The sequence below is a fragment of the Musa acuminata genome, chromosome BXJ1-1 (genome assembly GCF_036884655.1).
Source record: "Musa acuminata AAA Group cultivar baxijiao chromosome BXJ1-1, Cavendish_Baxijiao_AAA, whole genome shotgun sequence".
Classification (NCBI taxonomy): Eukaryota; Viridiplantae; Streptophyta; class Magnoliopsida; order Zingiberales; family Musaceae; genus Musa; species Musa acuminata.
The window spans coordinates 31,038,286-31,050,322 of NC_088327.1; the positions used below are offsets into that span (position 1 = coordinate 31,038,286).

The 12,037-nt window shown below is 41.5% G+C and overlaps 1 protein-coding gene across 1 annotated transcript; it reads left to right on the forward strand.

Moving 5' to 3' along the window:
- The first annotated feature begins 7,283 nt into the window (after window positions 1–7,283).
- LOC135677639 (UPF0496 protein 1-like) lies at window positions 7,284–11,496 on the forward strand. Its single transcript, XM_065190014.1, has 2 exons — window positions 7,284–9,020; window positions 11,101–11,496. The coding sequence occupies exon 1, from the start codon at window positions 7,763–7,765 to the stop codon at window positions 9,005–9,007; it is 1,245 nt and encodes a 414-aa protein (XP_065046086.1). The 5' UTR covers window positions 7,284–7,762; the 3' UTR covers window positions 9,008–9,020; window positions 11,101–11,496.
- The last annotated feature ends 541 nt before the right edge of the window (window positions 11,497–12,037 follow it).

The following is a 12,037-nucleotide window of genomic DNA, read 5'->3' on the forward strand; positions in this document are numbered from 1 at the left end:
GCAGGGGCAGCACCGCCTGCGGGCGTTGCCCCGCCGGCAGAACCGCCTGTGGAGGCGGCGGCACCCGCCGGGGCGCCCACCTGCAGCGGCAGCCCCGCCAGCGGGCGTGGCGCCCGCAGGCGAGGGCAGCGCCCTCGCCCCGCCTCACAGGCCGCCGCCAGCAGGGTGGCGGCGGCGGCAGCAGCAAAGGGGAGTAGGGCATTAGGGTTTTTTTTGGAGAAAAGACAATTTTGCCCCTCAGATTTGAAAATTTTCAGTTTCTGTCTCTTGTCTAAATTACGAAAATACTCCTATGAATTCAAAAATTCCTTATATGTCCTTGATTTCATAAAATACTAATTAATTAAAAGGTTTAGTTTATTATTATTATTTATTATTATCTAGTAGTCCTATATGATAATGATTATTTGTACATGTGATGTATGATATGTGGACGGATGATCATGGATCGTGTGATGTGTGTACTTGTGATTATTATTATTGAGGTCTGCGAGCCTCCATTATATCTCTCATTTATTATCGGGCCTGCGTGTCTATGATTAAGTTGTAATCACATGAGGAGGCATAGCGAGAGCATGGATGCGATAGCGAGACCCACGAGACAGACGATCGCGATGCATGAAGATGCATCAAGATGTCGACGGAACCAATGAGGACGAGATGGACGATCACAGGGCATGGAGATGCACCATTGCACACATAGATCTTGATGTGAGTGATAAGGCCTACTGGCTCGGGCCTAATCACATTAGGTTGTGGTCCATGATCATCTGGTGTGATTGCTTATACACATACTAAATATGTATATATATTTGCATGCGATGTAGATATATATTAAATATGTATATGTGTGACATGTCATATTAGGAGACCAAATCATAGAGACACCTCTCTCGATAATATTAAGTCGGTAAACGTGAGGCAGTTAGATTGACTCACGTGGCCGTCCATCGTTATAAGTAGGAACCGATTCTCGTTGTAGGTTGAGTTGGTCGAGTCCCTCGAGACTCACCTATATCGCGATTCGCTATCTTGTTTATGATATAGAGATATCACCGGTGACTTGAGGGCATGGTATGCTTAGTCGAGTCCCTCGAGGGTATATCATCAAATCAGACTCATCTTGTAACGAAGGTGTTGACTTAACCGAACATCATGGTTGGTCGAGTCCCTCGAGACCATGGTGATTCGGAGGCCGAACAGGACGGGAATCATAAGGAGTTGTGATCGGCAAGAGTTGCCTACCTTTTAGGCTTAGTATGATTGGTCGAGTCCCTCGAGGTTACACTAAGACGCTGATTGGATCCTGATCCCCATTAGAAGTCAGCCGGAGACTTCCGTTTCACGTGCTGAGGGTGTCGCATGACTCGTTAGTAAAATAGTGGGAGCATATTAAGATAGAAGTCCAAATCTTGATAGTTTATTTCGTGCAAAATCTGCATGTTATTCATTTATGCTGCATCTTTATTTTTAAAAAATATCGCTTTCAAATCCCTTACGTGGCATACTTGATGTCAACCGCCTCACTGGTCCAAATTATAAGGATTGGCTTCGTAACTTGAGAATTGTTCTCACGGCGGAGAAAATCGTGTACGTCCTTAATACAGTGATGCCTGCGCCCGAAGAAGGGGCAAGCAAGGATGAGATCACTCGCTACGTGAAGTATATTGATGACTCCACTCTTGCTCAGTGCTATATGTTGGGCTCTATGACTCCTGAGTTACAAAGACAACATGAAAAGATGGATGCCAGATCCATTCTCCTATATGTCCGCAAATTGTTTGAGGAATAGGGAAGGACTCAGCGATATGAGATATCTAAGAGTCTTTTCCGCGCTAGGATGACAAAGGGGACACCGGTTCAGAACCATGTCCTAAAGATGATTGAGTGGATAGAGAAACTCACAAGTCTAGGAATGGTCCTAGAGGATAACTTGTGTGTAGACATTGTGCTTCAGTCCCTACCAGATTCTCTTTCACGGTTCATAATGAATTTTAATATGAACAAGCTTGAGGTGACTCTCCAAGAGCTCCTCAATATATTGAGGGAGGCAGAGAGTACTATTAAGAAAGAGAAGCCAGTTCTCTACACTGGTGAGACCAGAAAGAAAAGGAAAGCAGAAAGGTCCCTTAAGAAGGGAAAGGGCAAGGGCAGACTAGGTAAAGCAAAGGTTGCTAAGAAAGACCCAATGAATGACAAAGGCCAGTGCTTCCACTGTGGCAAAGATGGGCACTGGAAGAGGAACTGCAAAGAGTACCTTGCAGAAAGGGCGAAACAAAAGCTTGATGAAGCTTCAAGTACATTCATGAATGTAAATGTGTCCAAGAGAAAACGAGATGAGATGAACAGTGCATACCTGTGGCATTGTAGGCTAGGTTACATCCATGAAAGGAGGATTCAAAATTTGCTAAATGATGGATATCTAGATCCATTCGACTATGTGTCATATGCAACTTGTGAGCCTTGCCTTCGTGGAAAAATGACCAACTCTCCATTTAGTGGAACTAGAGAGAGAGCCACTGAGCTGTTGGAACTCATACATAGTGATGTATGTGGACCTATGTCAACTCGTGCCATTGGTGGTTACTCCTACTTCATTACCTTTACTGATGATTTCTCAAGGTATGAATATGTGTACTTAATGAAGTACAAGTCCGAGGCCTTTGAGAAATTCAGAGAGTATAAGAATGAGGTGGAGAACCAGACTAGAAAGAGTATCAAAACTCTTCGATCAAATCGAGGAGGTGAGTACTTAAGTACAGAGTTTACTCAGTTCCTCAAGGACCATAGGATATTATCCCAACGGACACCTCCTTATACACCTCAGCTCAATGGTGTCTCTGAAAGGAGAAATCGTACGCTATTAGATATGGTACGGTCCATGATGAGTTTCAATATGGTACGGTCCATGATGAGTTTCGCTGACCTACCCATCTCATTCTGGGGATATGCCCTAGAAATCGCAGCTTACCTTCTGAACAGAGTTCCAACTAAGTCGATATTGTCTACATCATATGAGATATAGAAAGGAAAGAAGCCTGATCTTAAGGTTGTTAAGATTTGGGGCTGCCCTGCCAACGTTAAAAGACACAACCCCGATAAGTTAGAATCAAGGACAGAGCGATACAAATTTGTGGGATACCCCAAGGAAACTGATGGGTATTATTTCTATCATCTCGAGGACCAAAAGGTCTTTGTAGCTAAGAGAGCAGTGTTCCTTGAGAAGGAACACATTCTTGGCGGAGACAGTGGGAGAATGATAGAGTTGAGCGAGGTTGGAGAACCAAGCTCAAGCACCACTCTGCAGCCCGAGTCTGTTCAGGTACCTAATACACAAGTTTCAACTTTACATAGGTATGATAGAGTATCTCATCCTCCTAAGAGATATGTGGGACTAAAGCAAGCTTCCCAAAGTTAGAACATAAGATTTGATGAGGCAATAAGATCTTATGACTTCGTTAAGAACGAAGATGAGCCTTGTGTATATAGGAAGGTAAGTGAGAGCGCTATCACCTTTTTGGTGTTATATATGGATGACATCCTGATCATTGGGAATGACGTAGGAATGCTATCCACAGTAAAGGCTTGGTTATCTAGACATTTCTCCATAAAGGACTTAGGGGAAGCATCCTATATCTTGGGGATTAGAATCTATAGAGATAGATCCAAGAGGATGCTTGGCTTGTCCCAGTCTAGGTACATAGAAACCATTGTCAAAAGGTTTGGCATGAAAAATTCCAAGAGAGGTCTCATACCGATGAGACATGGGATATCGCTTTCTACGAGTATGTCCCCAAAGACTCCAGAAGAAAGGGCGAACATGGATATGATACTTTATGCCTTAGCAATAGGGTCTATCATGTATGCTATGCTATGTATTAGGCCTGATATAGCGCATGCTCTGAGTGTCACGAGCATGCATCAGGCGGATCCAAGCTTGGAGCATTGGAAAGCAGTAAAGTGCATCCTTAAGTACTTGAGAAGGACTAATGATCTTTTACTAGTATATGGAGGTAGTAGCCTTAAGTTTGAAGGCTACATAGACTCAAGTTTTCAGTCTGATGTCGATGATAGCAAGGTGAATTTAGGGTATGTGTACACCTTGAATGTAGGAGCAGTGTGCTGGAAGAGTTCCAACAAGATACTACTGCTGACTCGACCACAGAGGTGGAGTACATTGCTGCATCAGATGCAGCAAAGGATGGAGTCTGGGTGAAGAAGTTCATCACAGATTTGGGAGTCGTGCCGAGTAGTGAGGAGCTGACTTCCTTATATTGTGACAACTATGGGGCGATTACTCAAATAAGGGAACCCGGGTCTCATCAGAAGTGTTCTGAGGAGGTTCTAGCTTATCAAAGAGATCGTAACCCGAGGAGATGTAGTAGTGGAAAGAGTTCCATCCGAAGATAACATTGTAGATCCACTAACAAAGCCGTTGACTCAGATTGTCTTTGAGCGTCACAGGGGTCTGATGGGGATCAGACACATAGGTGATTGACTTTAGGTCAAGTGGGAGATTGCTAGTCATAGGTGCCCAGCAAGCCAATCACGTGAGTGATGACACGTGTGACTTGATATAGAATCTTTTTGTTTATTATATTTTGGCATATATCACTTTATAACTATTGCATATATGCATATATATATTGTGATGTCCTTGGATTTGTGCAATGGGAATCGAATCGTGATGAGATCATGATAATGAGATCGATTCGCCTTTAAACACATATCCTAAATAATCCCGGTCATAGGTTACTCGAGAGGGACATCGTGATAACCAGACAGACTTGTGTGCTGTATACCCGTCCATATGATGAATGCAGTTGGTCTAATAACTACTCGTGTATGGACACTAGGGATATAATACAGGTGCTCATTGGAGAATGAGTTCACTGATTGATCCGCTTACGAAATGCTAGATGGTTGAGGATGCCTTATTGTCAGACAGCGATTTCGTAGTCCTAGTGGTGTATCTGGTCCTTAGATTTTAGACACCAAGAATGTCCTATATGAGTGCTCTACTCTTTGATACCAGACTTATAGGTTTAATTGTCCCAGATCTAGTACAGCTGGTCATTGGGAGTGGTAGTCGACCTTACGAGGACTATTGAGTGTCGATAGAGGATCATCCACTCTCGGCGTCATTAGAGGAATATCCCATGTGTTCTTGCTCAGACAAATCCCTGGCCAGGGTCATTCGAGTTGAGAGAGAAAGAGTTCTCCGGGAGAATCTGATTAGAGCGAGACTCGAGTAGAAACCGTATGAGTCTGACAACACCATGCTCGATATACGGTCTTTGGGATATTAGATGGATGAGGGACTATAGGTACATGGTAACTGAGGACAGACAAGTCCAATGGATTAGATTCTCCTGTATCGTCTCGGGTCTACGGTGTAGTGGACTAATACGTCCATAGTCGATGAGTCAAGTGAATTATTACAAAGATAATAATTCACTGAGTTAGAAGGAGTTCTGACAGGTATAACTCACGGCCAGCTCGATATTGGGCCTAGAGAGTCACACACATATGGTAGACATTGCGATGAGTAGAGGTTCGAATATGAGATATCCGACGGAGCCTTTGTCTTATTGGATGCATATCAAATACCCATTAGGAGAGGACCCCTTAGGGTTTGACAATGGACCTCTATAAATAGGAGGGATTCAGAGCCTTATAGGCTAGAGTATTTGCTTGCCTCTCTTATTCTCTTCCCCCTCTCCACCTCAGAGCAAGCCTGGAGTTTTGAGGAGCATCGTCACAGCCCTACTGTGTGGATCACCGCTAGAGAGGAGGACGCTTGACCTCCTTCACCTCTCCTAAGGATCTGCAAGGAAACAGGGATATACGATCTCCCTAGGTAACACAATCTACTCTATATGCAGTTTTAAGTTTCGTGGATTTTGCGCACCAATCTTCGCACGACGACGAACATCTCTTTGGGAATCGGGGATTTTGTTTTCTTGTTCTTCCGCTGCGCATGTGATGTCGCCCCCAAAATTTTCCAACAGTTGCAACTTCAAAAAATTCATACAGATAATAATGAAGCAAATATGTTGATAAAGACCTTACCTAAAGAAAGGTATGAGATATGTCGACAGTTGGTTAGCGTAGTTTTATATTAAGGAGTTAAACCTCCTTTATGGGCTGAAGGGGAAGGTTGTTGGGTTAACAGCCCATGAGTTCAGCCCATAGTGGGCTTTAACAACCTATAGCCCACCTCTCTTTAACCTAAAAATCCTAACCCTTTTAACAAAAGAGGGTGGCGGCTACGAAAAAAAAAAGAGGGCTACAGTGGCTGTGAATAGGGCCAGAATACTATAACTACGTGATTCTAAAAGTGAGGAGGAAAGAACAAAAAAATAAGAGAAGGAAAGGGAAAAAGACAAGGACAACGGAGAGAGACTATTTTCAATCATTTAGGAAGTGACGTAATTACTTGGGGAGATTTTGGATATTGTGCACAATGACGTAATCCTTATATCATAGTTATTCTCTTATGATTGTTGTTTGGTTTTGGGTGACTTTGAGATTTGTACATTCATTATTATAGTGAATTTTCTTTGTCTTATCCCGTGGTTTTACGCTTTACGTTAGAGAGATTTTTCACATAAATCTTGATATTCTATTTAATTGTGATTTTTATTTAATTTCACTATATGTTACGACATGTTAGTATTTGTTCGTATACAAAAGTTTCTACGTGAAAGCTTGTGACAAGTTTTGATAAGGATCAAGATTAACTCTAATCCTCGATAACTTACAAATAGAATATTTTGTAACAAGTGTATAAATATTTTTTTAATATAACCTCATTTGATAAATTTTAGTGTTGTGTAAGATTCATTTAGCAATGGTTGAAAACTCATAATCTTATCAGATCATTTTTTAAATATATAAAATATTAATTTGATGGTAATATATCATATGCAATTATCAAACATTGAGAATTCAAAATCTTATCTTATAAATTTTTATATCTAATGTATTATACTAGTTCTACCTATCAACGATGGGGGGATTCCAAGCCTCATCCAAATAGTAAGATTCAAGGAGTAAATATAGTTTTTATTATTTATCTTTATAAAAAATAAAAAAATTTCTCGAGAAAATAAGTGAAGATATTATCACCGCTGAGAAATATGTCCTAAGGTAAAATAATAATAATAATAATAATACACTTGGTACAAAAGAAACTAAGATTTAATTAATATTATGGACTCAATTTTCTTTTGCTTTAACTGAGGTCACCCCCAATTATTGATATGTTTTGACCACTTTGTCTCGTTTGCCTGAATCCCCCTTGCTAACCTCTGTTGACGCAGTCGCTTCCTTCGTGCAAGCTGCCGTAGATATTTGAGGGACGAGAGGTGGAATTTCTTCCGAAAGGGGCTTCAATCCCACACGCAGTTCTCTTCCTCCGTTCTGATGCTAAAGAAACCTATTCTTTAGTCTCACAATTCTACCACGGACTCTCTCTTTCTCCGTTTTGACCTCTTTTCCTCTTGGTTCCTCTTAGATCTCCTTCACTCTTCCCGCATTGGTCTGTGTTTCCTCATCTATCCGATCCATTCTCTTCTAAGGCCCTCTGCTAAAAAAAGATGCTGAAGTGTGTGTCATGCTGAATGTTTTCAACCGATTCACTTTTTCTCTAATTGTTTCCGTTTAATTCTGCCCAAAGTTTGGATATTTCCTTCAACTTTAGGCGATTTCACGTGTAAAAAGTCTCTCCTTTTGAGCAATTTGTTTGATCTCAAACGAGATGGGTGGTCTGCTCAGCAAGAGGCCCAGCATGCGCCCGGCTCGCCGTGTTAGCGGCGGCGGAAGCGGCTGTGGCAGCAGTATCGGGGGCGGCCACCAGGTAAACGTCACCGATGGTAGCAGTACCAGTGGGGACACCGGCGCCGGTCAGAGTGGTATTCAGTACACGGCGGAGCTGACGTCCTACGAGGCGGCGTGCCGCCTTGACCCGGAGCTTCGGTCCTTCGATGCCACTCTCCAGCAGCGCACGAGCCACGCCATCTCCACTCTCGCCCTTGGTGTCGAGCTCCGCTGCCTCTCCTTCGACACTCTTAGGGAGGTGACCGGCTGCCTTCTCGAGACGAACAAAGAAGTGGTGAATGCTATCCTGGAGTGCAGGAAGGATATCTGGAAGAGTCCCGAACTCCTCAGCCTCGTCGACGACTACTTTGAGTGCAGCATCCAAACCCTCGACTACTGTACTGAACTCGAGAAATGCCTCAAGAAAGCTCGCGATAGCCATTTGATCATCCAATTTGCTATCCAACGCTTTGAGGAGGAGGACAAGGAGAAGAATGAGGTGGTGACCGAAGAAGATGGCAAGACGAGGTATACAATGACTTTAGAGAAATTGAGACATTTTAAGGCTGCTGGTAGTCCATTCACCGAAGAGTTTGCTCGGGTGTTGAAATCTGTTTATGAGCATCAGAAGTTGATGCTTGAGAAACTGCTATTAAGAAAGAAGAAGCTTGACGACAAGATGAAATCCATCAACACATGGAGGAGAGTGTCAAATATAACTTTTGTGGCTGCTCTCGTGGCTGTCATCATATGCTCTGTTGTTGCAGCTTCTATAGCGGCACCTCCTGTTGCTGCTGCCTTGGCTGCTGCCACTGCAATTCCCATTGGTTCAATGGGAAAGTGGGTCAACTCACTATTAAAGAACTGCCAGAATGCTTTTGGAAGAGAGACGGAGCTTCTTACCTCGATGCAATTTGGGACCTTAATTGCTCTAAAAGATTTGGATACCATAAGGGTGCTGGTTGATAAGTTGGAAATTCATTTCAATTCCCTGCTTGAAAATGCAGATTTTGCCTTTAGGGATGAGGAGGCAGTGAAGTTTGCAATCGAGGAGATTAAGAAGAATCTGGAAGTGTTTATGAAGAACATTGAGGACTTGGGAGTGCAAGTTGATCGGTGCAGCAGGGATACCAGTAAAGCAAGGATGGTGGTAGTACGGACGATCATAAAGCACCCAGGGGAGTAGAAAAGGTTGTCTGGTAAGACATAATAACTGCTTTGAATCTTCTTCAGTCATTTCTCTGGCCAGTTTAATTACTTGTAAAAGCTCTATATCTTCCTTAATTGTTACATCGACAGCAATAACATGCAAGTACTCTCTCCAGTGTCAAGATTTTTCTAATTTACTTCATTGGCATCAGCATGAGTATAAACTTCAGATGACAATATACTTGAATAATTGGATATATAAGCATCAGCTTTTATGCACAATGTAGTTGTGAAAGGCATTATCGCAATTGCATAGGCATCTGTTGTATCGTAATTTATAATTCAATAATTGATGATCCTTTGCCTTCTATTTATAGGAGACCCCAAGGAAACTTTTGTTATTCACATCCAAGGTCCTCTCTTTGGTAAATTATATATCTAAACCAATGACTGACATGAACCAGAACAAGGTATCTAACTCAGATGAAATTTGATAATCTCAGTATCTAAAACTTCTGAGATATAGAAACATAGGTCCATGGAAATATGTTTGTCTAATCAACAGTCCCTTTACCCAATTATTCTTCGTATATGACTAAAATCCTTGATGTTCAAGAAGAATTTAATTAAAATAGCATATATAATATGGACCTTTATTCAGTATGATATTCCTACATATCTACAACTGTATCCATGATCATGACAATACTCAATAGTGGGACCTAAAACAGTATTGTTTTATGATTGCAATTATCTGTTATTATAGATATCTGGCTCTAGACAAATAGAATGGTAATAGATTCTACAATGAAGGTGAAAAAGAATTCTTCTATCATTATTTGCTACATGTACACCAATGAGATTCCTCAAGTTCACTCTAAATTGCATTTTTGTTTCATGCAATGGGGTTTTAAGTGCAATCATGTCATTGATATATCTGACTTTCGTGTTAAAAGGTGTAATGCTCTCTTTCAACTCCTCATTTAGAAAGCACCTATTTTGATAAAACTGTTGTTTCAAGACCTAGTTGGATCAAATTTGTTTGGTCATGATCTGCTGCTAGAGAAACCATACAATTTGGGTGATACTAAAACTTGCCTTTGAAAAAATTTGTTGCAATTAATTAAAATCCTGAATTGTGTGATACTTGAAACACCTGGTTGGCTACTTCTCATGGGTCAAATAGTTTGAAATCGACCAGAATAATTTGTTTTTTGGATTCCAGATATATTTTTCCACCTTATTTATCGTTACTGCCAATTTGCAGTCCGCCCTTCACTGACAGTAATGTATCTATCTATCATGAATCAACTTGTGGTTGTACTGTTGTTGACCCATGGCCTGGACATATAAAGAGGTCATATTCAGGTCGGGTTTCGGGACAAATGAAACTTACCTGCACAAGTCTTTTAATCTACCAGACTTTGCTTTGCTCTTAATTCTCTTGAATTTTTTTGTTTAATATGACACATTTTCAGTCGTTCCTGTTAGGATTGAAGTTTGCAGAAATAATAATAAAATAATTGATGTTTCTTTTCTGGATTATAATGGTGGGAAAAAGTCCATGTTGCCAGCCTATGGCTTCGCAAGGCTTGAAGGTGGACACCAATCTATCTATGTTAGTTTGCTATTCTCTGGTATAACTGGTAATAAACTTCTAACCCATGTAATCTTGATTTTGTAATGTAGTAAACTGTAATGCTTGATGGGATGGTAAAATAAACAAGTAGATGTATTTGTACTGATCTCTCATTGTCACTGTACTGGCATGGGAAGGCTTTGGTTCATGCCGTCTGTGATGGTGCATACATTATTATTACTACTTCACTGTGTGAATCAGACGTTAACAATTCATTATTGATAATAATAACTGGTGGTGGTTCAATTGACATAAGCAGGGTTTGTTATCCAAAGAATTTGTAAAGAATACATGTATGTACTGAAATGTGCATTCATTATTCTATAAAACACCATAATATAAGCATACATATATATGTAGAAGTTATACATTAATAAATATAAAATATCATGGTTCAAAAATCCAGTTATTGGACCATCCCAGTCCCTAGCCAAATTGGTACAGGACCGGTATGTACCAGCATAATAACACATGTAAGCCTTGTAAGCCAGGTACCAGCAAAACAACACATGTAAGCCAGTATATCAGTCGGCACCGACAAGGGTGGAGGAGGAGAGGAGTCCTAACAGGAGGATGAAAAAGGAGTGCTGGATAGCGAGCAGCTGGCTGCAGTGACTTGCGGCAGCGGTGGTGGCGAGCAGCAAGCACCGGAAGCAAACAGTGCATGGCAGCAAAGGGGAGAGAGTAAGCATAATTTGCAGTACAGAGAATGAATGAGAATGATATATATGATAAGTAGATAAGATTTTCTCAAGGCAGTTGAGAAAAATCTTCCATGCTGAATGTGTATAACCTCCTTGCTGAGTGTGTATAAATAGCTATCAAGAGCTCACTATCAAAATGAACTAGACAATTACATCTTATACATTTCATAGTTTCTTCTACAACTTCTATCTTTCTATATTCTTCGTTTAATTTTTATCATGGTATCAGAGCCACTTGCCTAGAGCAAGCTCTCTTCTCGCTGCCGACTCATCACTGTTGCTTCTCCAACTCTGACGGCAAAAGAAAAGGCTTTCTACTACTGCTTTTCCGTCATCCTTGCAACTATTCCTCGGTCAGCGACCTTTCCGTCGTCCTTGCAACTATTCCTCAGTCAGTGACCTTTCCTCCTCGTTCCCACATCTCACTCGAGCGAGACGTGCTGCTGCCGCCATCCTTACCGCCACAGCCATCACTGCCTTCCTGCGGCAATAGGAACGATTGCAGTTTTTACAGCTTCCATCTACAGTCACTTCCCTCTGTCGCAACAATTTCTCTACAACTGTAACTACTGTAGATTTTTTGCCTCCTCTGCAGTGCATCGCTGTAGCCTCCTCTGCACTATCGTTGCAGCCTCCTCTGCACTATCGTTGCAGCCTCCTCTATAGCGCATCGATCTACTTTTCTCCTCCTCCATCCCTCCTATATCTTTACATCTTTTGTAAA